General features: G+C 35.3%; 1 protein-coding gene across 1 annotated transcript in view; it reads right to left on the reverse strand.

The window, feature by feature from the left end:
• TLK1 (tousled like kinase 1) overlaps nt 1-23,273 on the reverse strand; it is a 136,957-nt gene that overhangs the window by 48,601 nt on the left and 65,083 nt on the right. Inside the window, exons 4-8 of the mRNA XM_014846602.3 lie at nt 7,949-8,024; nt 4,869-4,915; nt 4,344-4,439; nt 2,934-3,023; nt 1,806-1,898 (exon numbers count right to left, since the gene is read on the reverse strand). Coding sequence (XP_014702088.1) covers nt 1,806-1,898; nt 2,934-3,023; nt 4,344-4,439; nt 4,869-4,915; nt 7,949-8,024 — 402 coding nt within the window. The remainder of the gene's footprint in view (nt 1-1,805; nt 1,899-2,933; nt 3,024-4,343; nt 4,440-4,868; nt 4,916-7,948; nt 8,025-23,273) is intronic.

The raw sequence follows: 23,273 nt of genomic DNA on the forward strand, positions 1-23,273 counted from the left end.
ATCATCAAAAGAGAACATAAAGAAATGAAAAGACAATTCACACACTGAAAAATCAATATATATGACCAACAAAAAACTGAACTCCATTAAAACAAGACAGCAACCCAACAAGAAAAATGAGCAAAAAACATGATCAGTTATTTCACAAAAGAAACACAATGGTTAAATATTTTAAAAGATGCTCAAAAAATAAATAGGAAATGCATAATAAAAGACACCTTGTTACACCCATTAAATTGGCCAAAAAAACAAAAAATTTAAGTCTGATTATAACAAGCCTTGGCAAGGATAATGAGCAATGAGACTATTTCTTGTCCATTGCAGGTGGAAGTGCAAACTGATCCAACTACTTTGGGAAAAATTTGGCATTACAGAGTAAAGCTGAAGATGTGCATGCCCTATACTCTAGTCATGTTTCTCCTAAGCATATACTATAGAGAAATTCTTCCACATTTGCCCTAGAAGACATGTACAAGAATGTTCTTAGCAGAATTGTTTATATTAGCAAAAAGCAGAAACAAAATGCCCACCAAGAGCAGAAAAGACAAAGTATGTTATACTAATATAATACCTTACTATATAGCAGTGACATGAAGAAAGTACATGACAATCCCAAATATACGGTTTAGTGAAAACAGGGAAAAAGGGTACATACAGCGTAATTCTGCACTTAAAGTTCAAAAACAAAGTGAAATAATATGTTGTTAAGAATGTATAGATATATATAATAAAACCATAAAGACACAAAAAGGCATAATAAATACAGAACTTAGAACAGTGGTTAATTGTAAAGTGATATGAGAGAGTGAATGGAATGGGATCAGGAAAGGCACACTGGATGTTTAAAGGTATCAGTAATTACAGTAGGATCACAGATGCTGGTTTTACTGAGTTTCTATACCAGTGGTTCTCAATGTTGGCTTAAAGTTTAATTACCTGGAGGAGCTTTTAGACCTACCACTGTCCAAGCCCTACCTTACATCACTTTAATCAGAAGCCCTCAGGGTGGAGTTTAGGTATCAGTACTTTTATCAAGCGCCTTCCACCCTTTCCATATGGTGATTCTAATGAGCAGCAAGGGGTGAGAACCACTGCTCCATACCTTACTCGCACTGTAAGTATAGCTTCTGATGTGTCTTTTTATAAAGTTTCCATTAAAAATCTCACAGGATCACAGTGGTTACTTCCTCTTGTACAATATCAAATGACAGGTTTATAACAAAATCAATTAACTTTAAAACTAACATGAAATGGATATCTGTCTTATGATAGTTGATCAAATAAATCTTGTTTCCCTCTATTTCTCCAACTGTTTCTCAATTCATATTTGAAGAGCTAATAAAATAATTTTCATGTTAAAGCTGATATCTTCAATCATCTACTTACACTACCAGAAAAAGATTATTTTTTTCCAGCTATAGAATTTTTTTACAATGCTAAGTGTTTTCTCACCAGTTTTACTATTGCCAAATAATTTACTCAATTTTCTTCCCTCCATGACTTTTTTTTTAAAGCCCACTCTTTTTGTTTTTTTAGGTATGCTTTTTTTGGTGAGCAAGACTGGCCCTGAGCTAACATCTGTTATCAATCTTCTTCTTTTTTTTTGACGCCCCAGTACATAGTTGTATATCCTAGTTGTAAGTCCTTCTATGTGTGACGCCACCACAGCATGGCTTGATGAGTGGTGTGTAGGTCTGCACCCAGGATCTGAACCGGTAAACCCCAGGCCACCAAAGTGGAGTGCGTGAACTTAACTAACCACTACCCCACCAGGCCAGCCCCTCCCTCCATGACTTATTACTTACCCTGAGCAAGTCATCTATACGACCTTCCTTCTTTTCCAGGTCCTGGTTTTTATTACTTTCTAGTGCTGCTAATTTCAGCATTGTGAGATCAGTCTAAATGAATAAAAAGCTATTTTATTATCTCTATTATACATATATCACTACATGCAAACATACAATTAGATTTTACTCTGATTCCACAAAGCAAAGAAAATATGTGTTTGTGTGTGTATGTACAGGGTATCTCAAAAAGTCTTAGTGCAGTTTTAAGTTTTAATATCTTCAGAAGTTTAAGTGCTACAAAAACTTACAAAGAAACATTTAAAAGGTTAATTATTTAAGTTTTTAAAATATTGATATATTCTTCATTAAAATTCAATATAACCACTGCTTTGTGCTATCAACTCGAACTGAGTTTTGAACATGGCAAAAACTTCCATGAGCTGTTCACTGACTGAAAGCAATGTACTTGTAATCCTACCCTAAAGATCATCCAAAGAGAGAAGTTTTGATGCATGTCCAAGAGTTTGGACATGACCCGACAGAAAAAGTCTAATGGCAAATAATCAGGCAACTGAGGTAGCCATGCAAAAAGATCCACCTTCCCAAGCTCTGATCTGAGACACTGTCACCCAAAAACTGTCACATGTAAGAAGTTAAAATGAAAGACTTAGCACTCAAGATTTATAAAACTATTAAGTGTAAAAGATATCTGATTAATTCAATTTCCAAATGATTTTTCTAAGTGTGTAGCATATACAAATATACGTACAGACAGACACCCAAAATGAACTGCTTTAATGTCCACTTAGAACAGCTTCAGGAAGACATCAATGATACGTATTTGGATGTTAAGTTCAAAAAGAATCGGTAAACAGAACTGACATGTTACGGTTGTTCTATTTATTTAATTTGCCTAAAACATCTATATATTTAACCAGTGTGTAACAAAAGATAAGCTGATAGTAAACTGGCTATTTCAATTTCTCACCCACTATAAACTGTTTTCTTTGTTTAGTAATTAGCTTTCTTGATACATAATTTTACTTTATGACTATGTCTAAAACAAAGAGAAGACGACTTAGTTGTTGTACAAAGTTGGTCATTGGTTTCTTAGAAGTCATACAAAACATTTTAATTACAATTTACCTGAGTAATTTTAAAGGATAACTGCTTTGGTTGTACAATAGAGTGGTCCCCAAAAGCTAACGCAGTAGGAGAAGGGCTATTCGGCCGAACCTTAAAAAATATTAAAATTTTTACATTAGCAAGAAAAAAAACAGGTTTCTATTTAGAAACAACTTCTTAACATTTCTTAAGTTTTTATCAGGATAATAACTGAATTAAAACATAACTGACTTTTTAAAACTTTTAACCACCATTTATTCAACAAGCATTCATTAAGTATCTCCCCCCATAATGCCCAGTGAGAGAGACAACCATATATTCCCTGCCCCCGAGGAGTTTACATTCTCGTACCATAAATGGAATGTTAACACTTTCGATCTATTAAATAAAACTAGAGCAAATACATTATTTTAAAACAAAAATATTTAAAACAGATTATGATGGTTCAAAAAGTAAAACAGAAAAGATGTTACTATAGAACTCTTTGTACTAGAGACAATAATGCATGCCCATATGTAGTATAACATGAATTTGCTGATGAGTTTCATGGTTTATCTAGTCACTAGTTTTAAAACACATTCACTGAAATGAGCAGATTACATCACTGTATCAAGGCTATCACCACAACTCTTAAAGTTATTGTAGAGTCTTACACTTTGCTTTGTATATGGCAATATGTACAACATGTATATGGGAAGGTACAAAATGAGTAAGACACAACTAAGTATATGTCTACAGACCAGGACTAGAAAGGGACACTGGAAGTAAAAACAAGGTACTTGAATAAATAGGAGATACTCTGATTTTTAAAAATCTTTATTTCATCTTTAAATTACTGAAAGCCAGTATTCTTTTTCTGGTTAGACACTCAACTTTCACATAATGAAAGTAAAGAAAAAAAATGAAATCCAATATATAAAACAATGCATATAAAAGCACTAGATCTTAAAATATTAGAAACAAACCAAAAAGTTGTAAGATAATTTTTAGGTCCAAGATCCTTTTCCCATGCTGAACTAAATGATCTGAGGTTGACGGCTGCCTAGCTTTTTCTTAAGGATTCCCAGAAAGGAATTATGCTATAATTTTAGCGGGTGGGGGAATTTAATTGAAAAGAAAGTTAGAAATTAGAAATCAGTAACTGAACATGAACTGATACAAGAGTATTCATTTTAGTCCCACAGCCTCAACAGTATTCTATTACAGAAACATTACCTCTTGGATATTAATTAATTCAGGAAATCTTTAAGACTCTCACTTTCAGAAATAAAGTTCTAATAGTAACATCATTAAAAAGGATTCAACTCACCTCACAGAACGATTTTTTTAAAACATAAACACTAACATAGAAGTTCTCAATAAAAACAAATTACAAAAGTTATTCAGTATACATAACCTCCTATACATAAGACTATGCATGTAACAACTCACAGATGAGGAAGGAGTGGAATGTGAATGTGAATTCTGAGGAGAACGGATCGCAGGAGGTATGCCTCTTACTGGACTTGAGCCATTACCACCTTGGTACTGAGGAAAAAAGGAAACATCCCTATTTATTAAAACAGTTTTAAATAAGAATTCATTTAAATATATCTTATTTTAAATTAAATCCAGCAGTTATTTAAATGGCTCTTCCATTTAGAATTCCCTTAGGTGGGCTACTTTACATCTCTGGTCCTCAGTTTCCCCATATGTAAAACAGGAATATTAACACCTACTCTGCCTATCTCCTGAGTTATTATAAGCAAATATGTGAGAAAATACTTTGAAAGTTATGATATAACATACCGATGTAAAAGTAAATTTTAATGTTCCTAGGAAGACAGGACACCACATAGTACTGAAGCTCTGCTCTAATCAGTAGATAATCAAAAGTTGACCTTGTGCTTCAAAGAAAGTCTTTCAGCCCATAGCAGAATTATATTAAGAACTGGAGATATTCCTCAATGAACTTACTTCAAAATAGTCGCTAATTTTGTGGCCACGTCCCCCAATACTTTTTCCTAAAATATAAAAGTAAAAAATTTTACAGATTTAAAGTCAGTCATGACTATCTATCATATCAGAAAGATAACGTGCCAAAATTAACTTCCCTAATACACACAAGAATCATTTATTTAATAAAAAGAATATGATATTTTAGTTGGGTAGTGATGGGCATTAAAAGAACATTAAAATTCCTCAGAGGGTCAGAAGCCAATTTCAGACATCCAAAAATCAAATGACATTTTAATAGAAACACGTCAATTTTTAAAAGTCCCAATTACTGGAGAACAAATAAGTAGTGACACTAAAGGATCTCCAGTTTTAAAACTACATTATTCATATTGCTAAATGGCTAATAATTTCAAAAAAGCAAATCAATGAATAAAAAAGAAAAGACAAGTGGCAGCTGCATAATTGACAACCAATTCATACCTGTAAATAATAATGAAAAGGTTTTGGTTAACACAAACCACAAGAAACTGACAACAATATACTTTAATCTGACTGCTATTTTGTAAAATATTTTGATTTTCTAAAAAGTATTTCCAAATTAATAGGATGTTTTTTAATAAACTAGATTTTAAATATTGTTCTTAAAAGACCATATTGATAAAGTGATCCAAATCATTACAGATGACAGTTCTTTAACTAAAAGTTCTGCTCTAAAATGGACTCTTCATTACTTCTACAAATAGTGAATTAAGAAACTGCTAAGACATATGTGTTTAGAGATACTTTTTTGGATGGGAGGCATCCATCCTTCACTGGAACTACATAGAATACATGATTTATTCAAGTTACAAAAGAAAAATCAACCATACCATGGAGTCAAAAGCTTTGGATAATATAAACATAAACTTATCAATTCAATACTGACATATTCATTCATTCATTTATTTTATTCAACAAATGTTTCTTGAGTAGTTACTTACTATGTGCCAGGCATTACTGAGATGAACAAACAATACACTTAAAAGTTCAACAACCTTAAATCCCTTCTTTTTAAACAAGGTAGGAGGATTTTTTTAAAAACTAAGTAAGTACTCAGAATTATAAACACTATCTAGAAATTCTGAACAAGCATTTTGTACAGATTTATTTAGAGGTCAGAGACAACTGTAAAGGTTTTATACCAAAGGAATTTCTCTTCTGTCTACGACAACTTTCTTGCAGATTCTGAAGAGGTGCTATCTTTCAATGAAGCAGAGATGTTTTTGGTTGCCTACCTAGAAGCTATCTCCCCACTTCTTTTTCTCTAATTGAACCCAAATTTTCTTCTGTTAACATTCCCTCCCCTACACAGCATGAATAACTTACCGGAAGCTGACTCCTATCCGGCCTTCATTTCTAGCTCCCCTTCCCTCCTTCTGATCAGAAATCCAATTTTGTTCAGTTATTATCCCTTCTCCACAAAGCCTGTATTTCCTTTTTTTTTTAAGATTGGCACCTGAGCTAACAACTGTTGCCACTCTTTTTTTATTTTTCCTGCTTTTTCTCCCCAAGCCTCGCAGTACACAGTTGTTTATTTTAGTTGTGGGTCCTTCTAGTTGTGGCATGTGGGACACCTCCTCAGTGTGGCCTGATGAGCAGTGCCATGTCCGCGCCCAGGATCCGAACCGGCAAAACCCTGGACCACCAAAGCGGAGTGTGAGAACTTAACCACTCGGCCACGGGACCGGCCCCCGCAAAGCCTCTACTTCTAAGGGGAACTTTACCCCATTTTCTGTTTCAGAGATGGGCCTGATTTTTACAAGGGCAATAAATACCTCTTTTGGACATAACTGGTTTTGAAATGGACACACGACCCAATAAGAAGACAGAAGAGGTTTGTTCTGGACTTGAAGAAGCTTACTTCAAAGAAAGAGAGGGGGAAAAAAAAAACCACAGAAAGCCAGCCTCTCTCTAAAGCAAATACAAATGAGGAAGCTGAAGCAAATAGATCCAATTAAAACTGGCAACCATCCTAAAACCATAAGAAAATCAGTCAATTCTGTGGATGGTAAATGACAAAGAAAAAAACATTGTTTCTTAAACACATAGGTTAGACCAAGCAACCCAGAAGTCTCATCCTATTCTGGGACCTGCTTTTAAATGAGTCTTTAAATCCAAAGTGAAAACTATCATAACTAATACATCTTTACAGTAAATAAAACTCCTCCTAATCACAACTTAGGGGAACTACACTAAGACAGAAAAAGAGCTCAGGGCAGATTGAGATACACCTAGAGAAAGGTGCTAGAGTTACTTAACGCCTTCCTTCCACAAAGCTGCTGCAAATATAGTCCTTGATGACAGTGCCACAAGTAAACACTAGTAAGCCATGGGTTCACGGCCCTAGATCTTAAGCTAATGAGTGGCTCCAAAACATGTAATAACATATGTATAAAATCATCATTATACATAATTTAAGAGCCCAGTTTATTGTATTTAATGTTGAATGGCCAGATTAAATGACAATACTATTTAGTTGTCTATTATAAGAATTTTTGTAGTCTAATGAAATTAATTTTCTTAGCTCATATTACAAAAGGTAGGTACGCAAGAAGGATGAAAAACAGAAAGAAAACGATGGTGCATTAATAAAAGTCTCTCAATCATTTTTACAAAGTCTTTTTTTTTAATGAAAAGAAATAAGTTTGGGATTTGTTTTAAAGCGAGATCTAAAGTTCTTCAAAAACAAGAAGCCATTTCAATATCATTAATTTATATACAAAGAAAAATGAAAAGGTAGTGCTTGCCAAGTTTGGACATGACACTTGTCTTGCTAATTCTCAAATAAAAAAAACAAGAGAAATGTCAAAAAGCCTAACAACAGTAACCATACGCTAACTTAACCTGTGGTACAAAAAGATTCCAATTTAATATTATTATTATTTCTTATGCAAAGTACATTCCTAAACTATCATTAATGCAGAAATTACATAATAGCTATAGAAATCACAAAAACATAAAATTACTTATTTTACAATTAAACTATTAACTGATTAAAAATCAAAATAATTAATTGTAAACGCCTATTTGGCTCAGAAGGAAGATTTTGCTTCACTTACCCTGACTACTTTCATTCTGGTTTTCTGCTTTTCTCTTTCTTCCTCTAGATGATTCCGATTGTTTCTTCTCTGGTGTCTACAGAAAGCAAGTTAACAGAATTTTAAGTGACAGTTTTAACATACAAAATTATTACAGTCAACATAAAAATCATTTTTATTTTCAAAGTAAAAAACCGGTTTGTTCAATAGTGCTCATGTTATACAAATGTGTAGTTAGTTACATACAAATTATTTAAAAGATAAAAAACACTATTGTGTAAATTTTTTAAATTTGAAGTGTAGAAGACCTTGTAAACATTACTTGAAATTCACATTTAGAGAATTTGACTTGAGGTGGATGAAAAATCTGAGGGTAACGAGCCTTTAATAGACGTCCTTCAAATTCTTAACTGGATATGGCAAACAAAACAAAACACCTTATGTTTTTCCTATTGGTTTTCTACTATTCATACATATTTAGTCTATAAAAGTAAACTTGGATGAGAAAAACGGAGAACATAAACACTGATATATATAATTGCTATTAAAAAGGACCCTTCACCTAAAGGCCTAACAATTATAATACAATGACAATTACAGCAAATTCATAGATTATGCCCACCTAGATCAGGGGTGGTGGCCAAATCTGACTGGCCACTTGTCTTTCTAGGGCCCATAATCTGAGCACAACTTTTACATTTTTAAATGATTGAAAATTTCAAAATCAAAACAAGAATATTTTGTGATATGAAAATTATAAGAAATTCAAATTTCAGTGCCCATAAATAAAGTTTATTGGAACACAGCCACACTCATTCATTTATGTATTGTCTGTGGTTGCTTTCCCGCTACAACAGGAGAGTTGAGTAGTTCCAACAGAGACCATATGGCCCACAAAGCCTAAAATATCTGGCCTTTTACAGGAAAAGTTTGCAGACCCCTGCCCTACATGATGGCTTGTTCTCAAAATACAGGTTTGTTCTTTTAAACTGACAAGCAAGTACTTTCACTAGGCTAAATTAACAAGTAATTTTTGTGGAGTCTGACAGACTGTTGTGCTTAGTGAAAAACTGAAACCAGGAGCAAAAAAGCACAAGGCAATGGCACAGGGCCCTCAAATTGCAGAAGCTTGGCAAGGACGTGTGGTGCTAGAACAAAGAATATTTGAATGAATGAAACATCAATGCAACTTAAAATAAATCTCTAGAGGCAATGTAGTCCCCAAACAAGGAAGGGACTTAATCCATATTTTGATGTCTCAGAGTAGTTCTATGATTAAATAGTATGAATGACAACATATAACCTAACTCACATTGAGCATCTATGGTTCCTCTAAGTGTTATCTTTGGGATTTTAAGTTCTCTTCCTCCATTACCGCCAACAATATAACAGACTTAGAGAGGATGAAGTGAATGTTACTAGTGTCTAAATTCTTTAAAAACAGAAGTTACATCTTCCCCCCAGCTCACCCTCCCACCCCCACAACCAGCATATGGTTTATTTATTATTACTTGATATATACATGAATATCAAATAACTTATTCAAGGTAACTATAATTTAAATCAAATTCAATTCTGTTTATTTCTAAGGCCTAAATGTTCTTTTTTCCCCCTCTCTGTGACATCCTATATGCCCTACATCAAGGCTACTGAAAGAAATCAACTATATAAAAATATTTCGGGTCCGGCCTAGTGGTGTAGCAGTTAAGTTCACACGCTCCACTTCAGCAGCCCAGGGTTCACCAGTTCAGATCCCAGGCACAGACCTACACGCTGCTTATCAAGCCATGCTGTGGTAGGCGTCCCACATATAAAATAGAGGAAGATGGGCACAGATGTTAGCTCAGGGCTAATCTTCCTCAAAAAAAAAAAAAAAAAATTCAAAATTTTATTAAATTCGTAAATAAAATTCAGTATGTCCAATAAATCTCCTGTATGTTTTCACATCACAAACCAGAGAGCTTAAAAAAATACACCCTAACTGGCAATCTACTCAGGAGGTAGACTACTGATATACCAGCAATTTAGGGTAAAAAGTTCATTAGGTTAGTTTCATTGTCAAAATTATCAAACTCAAACTTAATCAATAACCATCTTTTATTTTCCTTGGAATAAAAATATCCCCAAATTAAAAATTCTAAGTTAACATTTTTAGAAAGAACCCTAAAATCTATCGTACAACAAGAGGATTCCCAAAAACAAAAAAATATAAAGTTAAGGAAATATGGTTTTTCAGAACAGTTTAACATTAGACTAATTTTTAAGCATGACAGGATCCCATTTGAATTCTATCTTAAATCTTGACTAATTACTTTTGAATAAACAAAAAAAAAATCACAAAATAACACAATTCTGAACGTTATATTGGAAACATTTTGTATCTAGGAAACTAAAGAAAATATAACGTTATAAAAGGTTCCGTATCATTTTCTAAAATATATTCCAAGGAACACTGGATCAGTGAAGACTGAGAGGCCACATTCTAAATATTCTAAATAAATCTAAGAACCAAAATGCTAACATTATAAGAACTAACTGCTAACATTCACTGGCTATCTCCAAGATGGAATGGAAAGATACAGTACATGTAGAGATTCTCAAACTTATTTGGGACAATATTCATTAAATACTTCATTGGTATATACTTCAAGATGTTTAAGGTCTTTTTTTTTTTAGACATATAGACTACTTAGCAAAAACTTTTTTCTCTGAGGCAAAATTTCCCTAAATCTAAATTTTTCTGGAATGGGGAATTGGGACAGCCCTTTGGGGGAAAATGTGATTTTGTTTAAAACAACAACAACAAAATTCAAATGCATAAGGATTACAGTAAAGGAAAAAAAGTCAACCGCTTTACCTCATTTAAACCAGAGAAGAATCTGAGGAAGGAGGAAAAACAAACGATGACAGAACCAAAATCAATTTTGAGATTATAATGTATGACTAATGTGGAGTAAGAAGTGGGAAATAGGTAATAAAAAACTGAAAAGTTGAATAAAGTAAAAGATGAGAAAGGGAAACCTAGATATACCTAAATTAGCCTATAAAGTAAATGTCTCCATTACAAACACACCATTTTGTCCCTTCCCATGAACTTTACTCTTTTCCACCCATGTCCTAGTATGACTCCCTGGTGTTGACCTTTGACCTCACTCTCACCTCACTGATTGTTTTAGAGTTTGTTCTGGCAGCCCGAAAAGATCATAATGTCCTAAAAAGCAAGTACCATTGGTCTCTGAAGAAACAGAGCAAGAACTTTTCTCAATCAATTTTCAAGATTCAATTTTCTCATCAATTTTAAATGTGACAATACAGGCACAGGAGGATTGTGGGGATTAAACGAGACACATATCAGAAACATACTTAGTACAGAACCTAGAGCAGTGCGTGTACTCTATAAACATGAGCAAGCATCCAATGAATTCTCTTTTTTGAATAGCTATCCTTCTATTACTCCAAATATCTATGCGGTTTTGTGTTTCGAAACTTGAATCATGTATCACCTGTTAAATAATTTACAGCTTCTGCCCTAAAGGTTCACAAATAACTTGTAAGACTTGCAAAATAAGCAATGTTTCCTCTTTAAGGTCCCATTCAACTCTGTTCTTGACTACAAGCCATAAAAACAGAAGTCAAGGCCCTAAGTATTACATTACTAACCCTCAGGCAAGTGAGCACTGGATAGTTTTTTGGTTTTGAATTTAAATAATCTGTGCAACACCAATATTAAACAAAACAAAAAGTCTCCACGAAGCCCACTGCTGCCAATTCTCCTGAGTCACTCATTTGTAAGTAGACTTGTATGGAGATTTAGAACCTTAAGGATTTAGGATGTGCAGAAATTCACCAAATGCTTAATCTGTAAGATGGCTCATCACTGAGGAACAGTTCAGAATACTATCTGGGATTTTCAAACTGTACTCCAGAGACACCTTAGGGGAGAGGAGGCCGTGGCTCAACAGTTCTTAAAGGGGGGCTCGCCCCGTGGCCGAGTGGTTAAGTTCGCGCGCTCCGCTGCAGGCGGCCCAGTGTTTCGTTGGTTCGAATCCTGGGCACGGACATGGCACTGCTCATCAAGCCACGCTGAGGCAGCTTCCCACATGCCACAACTAGAAGGACCCACAACGAAGAATACACAACTATGTACCGGGGGGCTTTGGGGAGAAAAAGGGGAAAAAAATAAAATCTTTAAAGAAAAAAAAAAGTTAATAAAGGGGAGGGAGAAGGGAAGAAGCAGCACGTGGTTGAGCTGAGGCTCTAGCCTACCAGACACACATCCTATGCCACCTCAACCACATCCTGTAAACACAGCACCTCTTCTTCTAATACTGAGATTCTATATTCAACTTCCATTGAAGAAAGAGTTCAATGGCTTAAAAAAGATTTGGAAAAAGAATTAGTGATCTTAACCAATGATTTCCTAGAAAAGCCAAGTGACATCAACCAGGCCACCTTTGTATTCGCATAAATTGTAAAATTTGCATATATTGAGGGGTTTTGGGGCGGGGGAGGTTTGTAAGATTGGCCCTGAGAAACATCTGTTGCCAATCTTCCTCTTTTTGCTTGAGGAAGATTGTTGCTGACCTAACATCTGTGCCAATCTTCCTCTACTTTATGTGGGATGCTGCCACAGCGTGGCCTGAGAACAGTGCTGGGCCCGCACCAGGATCTAAACCTTTGAACCCCAGGCCGCCGAAGCAGAGAGCATGAACTTAACCACTACACCACCAGGCCAGCCCCCATATATTAAGCATTTTATATAGAACATTTTTAAGCTTATTATTGCTCTTGCTAATGCTGTCATTTCTTTCTTCTCATCTCTATTTTTTTCTCAACTATTGCACTATAATTGACCACAATAAGGAAGAATTAACATGGAAGGCAAAATAACATGATTTAGCTTTAAAGTAAAGATGGAAAGACTACAGCAATTATAAAAAGTCAAAGAATTCTGACATACAATGGAACAGTGGTTAGGAGAAAATGATGAAAAGGAGAGAATGCCACTCTTTAAATCAATTTAACTTTATAAATGCCAATTTGTAATCATACCAAAACCTGAGCAATTACTCTGACATCTAAATATTCCAAGGTATTAGTGTGAATTTAACACAGTATTTTCTAGCAGTTAAAAGTATGTTCAAAAAACAAAGACAAATCTAATGGACTCAAGAGATGATACCAACATAATTAAAACAATGCTCCAATTTCATTTGGAAATTAAGTCAGTGATTATTAAAGCTTTCATATCTAATCATATGGCTTCTCAGTTTATCTTAAAATAAAAGTAAATGTATTGTTCTTCAATGCAAATAAGACCAAATAGAAGAAAACAAGAATCTTAACACAATCACAGAATGGGGGTGATAAATCAATATGGATTGTTCCATGAAAACAGATACCACCCCCACACCTCTATCAATCTCTAGAGAGATATTTAAAATTATCAGCATAAATGCATTATAGAAACTGTAACATTATGTGAAAAGATATTACAGCTAATATACACAGATATACTTAATTTCTTTCTATTAAATGAGAAAATACTTTGAAATAAAGAAAAATTACTCTAATATTAAATAATATCCCTAACAAAATATTCAATCTTCAAACTTGTCAGAATGAACTCTTTCTGATCGATTCATATGGCTAAAGATTGGTTTCAAAAATCCAACTCATTGGTTATTCTAATGATTCATATAGTTACTCAGGTATCAAATTCAAGGTCACTACACTCTGAACAAATGGCATGGCAAATCTTTTTGCCTGCAGCTGATGATAACCATGTTCAATTTTTATCCACATTTCTAGGGAAAATTTGTGGAACTAGATGTGATACAGGAAAACGTTGAAGAAATCTTTGTTACTTTAACGGCATACATCAAAACAGTACTGAACCAGAAAGGAAAATCTGGAGACTTATAAAAATAGTCAATGTAAAATAGATGTTCTATTCAAGAATATCAAATGTACAAGATACTGTTTCTTCCAACCTTTTGCTATCAAAATTAGGTTAGAATAATGCACTATAAGAAAACTGAAATTCTGCTGTGAAAATTTCCTTGCTGCTTTGTATCCAATTTGTATTTAGATAAAACCTACCAGGAAATATGTACATCCTAATTTAAAGATAATTTTGAGCTAGCATGACCTGAAATTCACATAGTCTTTCTCTGCCCAAGAGTCAAAACTTTAATATCCAGAACTATTATCTGGAAATATTTGCTGGAATCTTTGACACCTAAAAGAATTCTCTGTTATATTGCCGATTTCAATACTTAGTATAAAAAGTTTATGTATGCAACATTTTGAGATCCTATTACCAAACAAGAGCACGTTTTCTTGCTGTTTGGAGTAAATCCAATCAATATATCAGCAATTTGGGGTATAGCCTATTTTCTGTCTTTATTATATAATAATACATAATATCAAAGATGGTAGAAAGCCAATAAGAAGAAATTGGGTAACCACCCAACCAAAATGTGTGCTATCTTACAGGTAACAAAGTGTGCACGCTCACAACACTTTTAAAAGCCTGAAGGAATTTTACTCCCTTCACAAATATACAACATCCACCAACATATCAGTACCTAAAAGAAATATAATACTAAAACAATCTTACGCTTAATTTTTAAAAACTACCTTACTTGCCATCCTCATAGTCTGACTTCTTAAGCTTCTAACACCTGGACCTATTTTAATTTGCATTCATATAAGTTTAAAAGGAGCATACTAAGTCCTCAATGTCAATGAAACAGAATTTTGTTTGCATTTTCTTATAATTTACGTAGCATAACTATTTCTCAGCATTTCCCCTTCTTCGGCTTTCCCTTTAAGGCTTTACTTGTCAAATAGTATAAACTGTAAAATTAGAATAAAGTTGGACTTTCTTCCTCTAATCATATGATCTTGGAAGTAGTTTTCAAATCATACAATCAGCATGAAACAGCCATACAGAGCAACTGCTGTGGGGAGGAGGCAAATTTTCAAGATAACTTACTCTGGAAATGTCATCATTCTGAGTGTACTTATAATAGTAAAATTTAGAACAATGATTTCATAACTTTTCTTCCATTGTGACAGTCATGATAGGGTAACATACCCCTGTACAATATCCCTGTAGACATTTCCTTGACATGAATCTCTAGGTCTTTATACAATTATTTCTTTGGGATAGACATTTTTAAGTGTAAATGCTGTGTCACAAGGATATGCACGTTCAAAATTTTAAAGATATTGCCAAAGTGCACTTTCAAAGGCAATAGCACGCTATACTTATGCTAACACTGTATGAGAAGGCCCACCAAAATTTTAAGATTTGTCTACATGAGACTGGGGGGGAAAAAGTGGTATTTCCTTGTTACTGTTTTCTCAATAGCGATACTACATGTATAAACAGAAAAAGGTGACTTGTTTTATTTTTTAAAAGAAATTCTTCTATAGTTTATCTATTAGCACTGATTCTCAATGTTGATTATACATCATAATCACTTACAAAGCTTTTATTTAAAGCTCATGTTGGAGTCCCCATTCCAAATTTAACCATCTCTAGAGAGAGACCAAAAGAATCCTTATTTTTAAAAAGCTCCAAAAGTGATGAGGATGTATCATCAGAATTAGCAGCAATCTATATATATAACATAAAGTAATGAATTTCCTGAATATTCCCCTTTTAGAGAAGCTCTAAAATTAACAAGTTATTCTTCATATAATCTTCTAATAAGAATTAAAAATCAAAATTGTGACATATAGCAGAAAACTCATTAGGATATAAGAAGTCCAAAGGGTTGTCATGGTTACTCGGTTATTCTACAAAATGAGACTCAATCTTAAAGAAAATTAGTAAAATAATCACTGTGTCAGCTAACAGAAAAATACAACCAATATTTCTCTTTTTTAAAAATTCTTTTTTATTTTATTGGCAGCTGAGCTAACATCTGTTGCCCATCTTTTTTTGTCCTTATTCTTCTTCCTAAAGCCCCCCCAGTACATAGTTGTATATCCTGGTTGCAGGTCCTTCTGGTTGTGCTATGTGGGATGCTGCTTCAGCATGGCTTGATGAGCAGTGCTAGGTCCGCGCCCAGGATGTGAACCAGTGAAACCCTGGGCCGCTGAAGCAGAGCATGTGAACTTAACCACTGGCCATGGGGCTGGCCCCAAAATATATCTAATATTTCTAAAACTCTACTATAAGATACTGAAACCACATTTCTCAGTAGTGTCAACTTTAGCTGAAAGCCCTTAAAATCCAGTTTAAAAGCAATACTATTTATCAGCTAAAACATGTGTGAAGTGCTATTAGTCCAGGTTATCTTAGATAGGTAAATTTGATGATTACTATAAATCATCTTAAATCTAAATATTTCCAAAAAAGAATACCAGTTTTTTCAAAGGAGCAACTAGGGTCATTTATCTAAGAAGTTCTACACTCTCTTGGTTATAGAGAGAGCGCACAGCACAGTAGTTGAGAGCATCACTTTGAAATAAGGGAGACAGTTGCAAGTAGAATTTTGACTCTAACTTCTATCTGTGGGCAAATTAGCTAATCTCTCTGGGTTTGTGTTTCCATACTTAGAGATGAGAAACTTACAGAGTTGCAATCTAGCTCCACAGGCAACATGCTAACACTTTATTTTCTCTCCTTCATTAATGGTGTGGTTCTCAACCAGAGGAGATTTGCCGCCAACCCCAAAGGATATTTGGCAGTATGTGGACACGTTTTTGGTTTCCACAACTGGGGAGCAGTATGGGAGGGGTGTGTGGACTACGGATCTCTGTATTAGGCAGAGATGCTGCTAAACATCCAACATCGCAGAGGACAACCCCCACCCCCCACCTCAAGAACTATCTGGCCCAAAATGTCAATAATATTAAGGTTGAGAAAACTTGTTTTGATGAATACGTAAGAATCATTTGTAGTTGACACGAAAAACTACCTGTAAAGTATGCTACAACTGAAGTGATGTTAAATTTATTCATTCAACAGTTATGTACTGAGCACCTATATGGTCAAGCACTATATCAGGTTCCACTTTAAAGTATGTCTTCATTCTTAAAATGACCTGGCATTTTTCTCTTCTAATCTTATTTTCATCAATCAGCTTAGAATTTTCTTCCTCTAGAAACAATCAACCACCCACACTAAATGCACTTTTTTTTTAAATGCACTTTTATAAGGAGAAACATTTAACAGCTGTTTGTTTACTGGCTAAATAAATGGCTTACAGAATCATTATTTCAAGATTTCATGATTTACAAGGAGTGAAAAGATTATCTAAACAGAGTGTATCAGAATTTCCAAGCAGGCAGCCTGGGTACTTTTACTTTGAAAAAGCTTTCCAGATGATTCTGACACACACAGTCCTCCAACTTTACGGAAACAGAGGCACAGTGCCAGTATCAGACCCACATTTGATTTCCAGTTCACTATTCCTTCCATGAGACTAAGGATGTATATATTCAACCAGGATAGACCCACTTCCTTTGCCGTGAACTCTGTCATATAACATATTTTAGGGTCAGACACTCAACTTCTAGCTGAATATAGTTCTTGTAACACTATGTCCTTTAAGGGATAATGGTAGAATTAAATACAGCTTTCTCTTTTTAAATAAAAGGAAATTTGCAAAATAATTCCTGGTATTTCACAGGAACTTTTAAATCCTGTAAGTTTGATTATTAGTCTTAATCAGGGAGAGACAAAAAACAAACTTATTCCCCTACTGAGAAAATGTCTTTATTAGTGTTACTAAATACACTATTTTGTATGCACACACAGAATCCTATCCTTCAACATAACACTATTATTAATTGTTAACATTGTTACTGTACATTTTGTATACTGTATACAGCAACACTGTCTTAGTAAAACACAAATACAATACAACGTCTTAGTAAAACAACTGACATAATAATACTTAGTAAAATTTTTGGTATGGCCCACCTAACATAGTAAGAAATAAGTGAGAAAATACTACCAGCAGGAAGCTAAGTAAAGGAGAAGACAGGAACCTATCAAGTAGAAATATATAGAGACAAGTAAAAATTTAATGAATTTTTAAAAAATCTAAAACCGAAAAGTTACAGCCAGTATTACCTCTATTTTCAAACAGAATCATAACTTCCAATCAATCTAGGGTATCCAAGTGTTCACTGAAGAAACATTAAAGCTAAACACTATTAAGAGGACAAAAAAGAATATGAAAAGGTAGAGACAGGTATCTACACAAAAAACAAGGTAAAAACAGAACATGTTCTTACCACTCTCCTAATACAGCCAATCTACTAATATCAGAAGACAACCCATTTAATCAATTTATATATGTTTATGGGTAATTTTGAAATACCTTCTTCAAAAAAAGGAGACTTTACATTTTAAAAAAAAAACCTGTTAAAGAACTCTACAGACAATATCACTAACTCCAAAAACGGAAATGCCCTTTAAAAATTCTTTTAAAAAAAAGAACAAAACAAAGCATTAATGCTTCAACAAAGTATCTTCGATTCCATAACTTCAACTCAAGAGAAAAGAAAGTCTGATTCAATGGGGCCAGCCCAGTGGTGCAGCAGTTAAGTTCGCACATTCCACTTCTTGGCAGCCCGGGATTCACTGGTTCGGATCCAGGTACGGACATGGCATTACTTGGCAAAAGCCATGCTGTGGTAGGCATCCCACGTATAAAGTAGAGGAAGACGGGTGTTAGCTCAGGGCCAGTCTTCCTCAGCAAAAAGAGGAGGATTGGCAGCAGTTAGCTCAGGGCTAATCTTCCTCAAGAAAAAAAAAAAGTCTGATTCAAGCCAGCCCTGATGGCCTAGTGGTTAAAGTTCGGCATTCTCACCACTTCGGCGGCCTGGGTTTGTTTCCCAGTCGTGGAACCACACCACCTATCTATCAGTTGCCATGCTGTGGTGGTGGCTCGCACAGAAGAACTTACTACAAGGACATGCAAAACCATGCACTGAGGCTTTGGGGGTGGTGGGGGGAGAGAGGAAGATTTGCAACAGACGTTAGCGCACAGCAAATCTTTCACCAGGAGAAAAAAAATCTGATTCAAATTTCATGGCTACTTCTAGAAACTTAATTCAAATGAGAAAACTAATCAGATCTTCTTTCATAAAATGACCTTCTTTAATCAACATTTGACGTAAATTAAGACAATCAAGGCACCATATCTATACATTCTTCTTTCATTAAAATCACTACAATTCTGAAAGTGAATCTAAGTTTAAATGTCTATATGCAACAACTGTCCCAGGTTTCTTACATCTATAACTTAAAATCCTTAACCCTAAACAACTCAAAAATCTCCAAATGCACTTGGATCAAAAATAAACAGTAATTAATGCCAGTGGATAGAGGGTTAAAGAACTGATAATTACCCAGGAGGAAGGGGGAAAAAACTTTGGTTCTAGAAAGAGAGAGAATATATTTTAAATTGTCCAACTCTGATTCAGGTTATACAGATGATAAAGAATGAATATTAGAGATTAAATTTAGGGGCCAGCCCCGTGGCTGAGTAGGGTTAAGTTTTTGCACTCCACTTCAGCAGCCCAGGGTTTTGCCAGTTCGGATCCTGGGCAGGGACACGGCACCGGTCATCAGGCCATGCTGAGGCGGCGTCCCACACGCCACAACTAGAAGGGCCCACAACTAAAAATACGTAACGTACTGGGGGGGCTTCAGGGAGAATAAGGAAAAATAAAATCTGAAAAAAAAAAAAAGATTAAATTTAGACAAAAATAGAATAATTTGACATGTGTGTCTGATTTACAAACATTATTATGTAGCATACTATATGTAAGCACACATGTATAACACAGACTTAAAGGTGCTTCTCCAACATTACTAAAGATGATGTGATTCAATATTTATATTCAGGCGCAAATATCCTAACTTGAGTAAGAAATAAAACAAAGCAGAGAAATATATTCTAGGACATCCAAAAGGAGAGGTAGAGAAGAGGAGAGGTTATGGTGTTAATATTCATTATAAATTCCAAATGAGCTACAAGATACTTAATTTATCTTAGCATCTTGGGGCAAGGTAGTGTGGGAACAGCAATCATACAGAATTTAGAAGAAGTAGACATGGTCTTTGTGTTTAAACAGTGAAGGGTCCTGCAAGGAGAATGGCAAATAGGTAGATCAAGGCAGGTTCGAAAACTTGGAAAACACTGATAACCAAGAAATATGGGCTCCTTCTTTTATCCTCATAAAATAATCTGGACTTTTAGCCAGCAGAAAAGGCACACAGACCACGTTTCTTACTCCTTCAGGTGCTCTAAAACAGTTAAAGAATGAGTGACACTCTCCCACCACCACCCGGCATATACTCCCTTCCTTGCCCCTCACATAAAATTTTTATCATTCTCCTCACACCTACAACCCACTCGTGATTCTTCCCTTTGGCTGATAACCTCTGTTTTCACTGTGAAGTAAAAGAAAGATTATTAGGTATGGAAGTTCACCCACCAAAGGAAAGGATGTTCCTAGACAGTCCTGTCCACAACTAACCCTGCCCACCCAGAGTCTGGATCTCACCATTCACACTGCCTCTAAGAAAAGCTGTTTAGTTTGGGCTCTCTCTCCCCTTCTCTCTTCAGCACTGTCCCTGTCCCATCACAGCTCTGCTATGACCCTTTCCCTAGCACATAATACATCAAGCCTGTTAAAAGTCTCTAGATACCGTCTCCTTTCTTTCACAGGCAAGAGTCTGCCAAGAGTAGTCAGTATTTGCTGTCACTATTTCCTCACTTTCCAAGTGCTCATTAATTGACTATAATCTGGCATCTTGCTCCCAACAGTCTACTAAAACTAAGCCTAAGTGACAAATTCTTAGTCACTTTTTATAGTCATTATCTTAATTGACTTCCATGACATTTAATTCTACTCATTATTCTCTTCCTTCACTTCCTCTCTTTCTTCCTTCTCTCCATCCACTTCCTTACCAGGCTACCGCTCTTTCTCCAGCACAGCCATCTAGTCTGCTAACATTTCCTAGCATTACACACTCTATCAGGATGAGTACATTTACAAAAGCAATTTTTAAAACTTTTGGGTCTCAGGACCCCTCTACAAACTCTTAAAAACTACTGAGGACCCAAAAGAGCTTTTATTTATGTGGGTTACAAGTACTGATATTTACCATTTTAGAATTTACAACTAAAAAGATTTTAAAACACTAGAATACACAAGTACACAATCCATAAATCGTCAGAGTGATGTTATCACATGTCATATAGCCTCTGGAAATTTTTACTGTAAATTCATGAGAAAACGAAAGTTAAAAAGCCAATTATGTCTTAGCATTATTGTAAAAAAGGCAAATAATATCTTACCATTGTTATAAAAATAGTTTTGACCTTGTGGACTCCCTGAGAGAGTCTCAGGGACCCTCAGGAATCTTCAGACCACCCAAGCCTTTAACATCTATGCCCAAAACTCCTAAGTCTTCAACTCTAGTCTGACCTCTTCCCTGAGCTCCAGATAGTTCCTACTGCCTAAATGGAGTAGCATCTTCACTTGGTCATATCACAGGTATTCAAACTCAGTGTTGTCCAGAATTTTACTCATTACCTTCTATGCCAAATCTATTCATCTTCCTTCATTGTCGTCTATCTCAGTCAAAGGCCCTATCATTCACCCAAACCTAGATACCTTTAAATAATCCTAGGCTCCTCTCTTTCCTTCTTTACCCTCATCCAATCATCAAACCCTACTGATTCTACTTTTAAAATCTAGTGGAATCTGAGACCTTACTAGAAATGCAAAACCTCCCATGCCAGACCTATAGATAGAAGAACACTTGATAACTCACTCGCACATTAAAGTTTGAGAAGCAGGGCCTGGGTGGTGATAGTATCAATAACCAAAATTAGAGAATCTGAAGGAGAAGGCAGAACCTAAAAGGAAACTATAATTTGAATCTCACACACTTCAAGTTTTTCCTCCTAATATTAAACTTTGGAGGTTTGGATTTTGTAAAGGCAGCAGTATTCCTTAACTAAATGATCTTCCCAACCTAGGTGTCACCTCCCTCCAATCCTATCCTCTATATTGCCACCTAGAGAGGCTTCTTCATCGCAACTTTGTGTTTTGTTTCCCCTGCTTCAACAGCTCTCCATTACCTAGATAAAAGTCCAAATCCCTTACTATGAAATACAAGAACTTTCAAACCCTGACCCCTGCCTATCTTTCACCATTCTTGTATATCCTCCCTATATTAGAAGTTTGCAAACCAAGTGAATCACCTAGGCAGCTCGGTATCTTTTTGAAGCCCCTCAGGTGATCTCAAGTGTAGTGGGGGTTAAGAATCACTGCCCTATGTCTTCAGCAAAACTACTTGTCATGCTTCCCTGCAAAAGCAAAAGCATATCCTAGTCCCTCTGCCTGCCTTCTTCTCATACAGTCATGCACAGCATAATGACATTGCAGTCATCCATGGACCACACATATGATAGAGGTGCCATAACATTAATCCCACACAGCCTAGGTGTGTAGCAGGCTATACCATCTAGATTTGTGTAAGTACTGCAGGGGAGGAAGAAATTTTCCTCTACCCTTCTAGGTTCTTCTGGCAGGTCTAAGAATTAAACTGATGTGAGACAAATTAACAGAAGAAAAACAAACAAAAGTTTAATAACGTGTATCCATGGGAGAAACCCAGGAAAACCAAGTAACTTGCCAAAATGGCCGAAGCCCTCACTTTAAATACCATCCTCAGCTAAAGACAAAAGAAGATGTGGGGGGTAGGGATAGTCAGGGACACCAAAGGAAAAGAAGGCAATTCACAGGTAGGTGAAAAGGAGCAAGTGTTTGGAAAACAAGTGTTTGGCCACACAGAAACAGAACAAAGAGGGGAGCCCAACAGGCTTTTCTAGGTTCCTCCTTGTCTACCACCTAGTTCATATTATGTGATGGTGACAGTTCACTTCCTGAGACAGGTTTTTTTTTTTTTTCAGAATCCTTTCAGGCAGTTAAGGGGGAGGTAACAAGAAAAACTTCCTGAGTCTTTTGTTTCTTAAAAATAATCAACCTAAACTAATCCTCATGTTAAAGAGACACATTTTGGGGGTAGCAAATTTTGTTCACCTTCAGTTACTCTATGATGTGCACACAACAATAAAATTGCCTAATGACACATTCTCAGAACATATCCCTGTCAAGTGACAGACGACTGTACTTTTTGTCCTTGTCCACTGGGATGAATTCATAGAATTTCCTAATAACTCAACTATCATCTCTTCTTTGAAGGAAGATCTCTCTTCAACTCCCTCTCCTCTTCTCCCCTGCAGGCAGATGCCATTAGGGGTTTCTTACTTTTTGCTCTCAGAGTACCTTGTGCTTA

Source organism: Equus asinus, chromosome 4, assembly GCF_041296235.1.
Source record: "Equus asinus isolate D_3611 breed Donkey chromosome 4, EquAss-T2T_v2, whole genome shotgun sequence".
Classification (NCBI taxonomy): domain Eukaryota; kingdom Metazoa; phylum Chordata; class Mammalia; order Perissodactyla; family Equidae; genus Equus; species Equus asinus.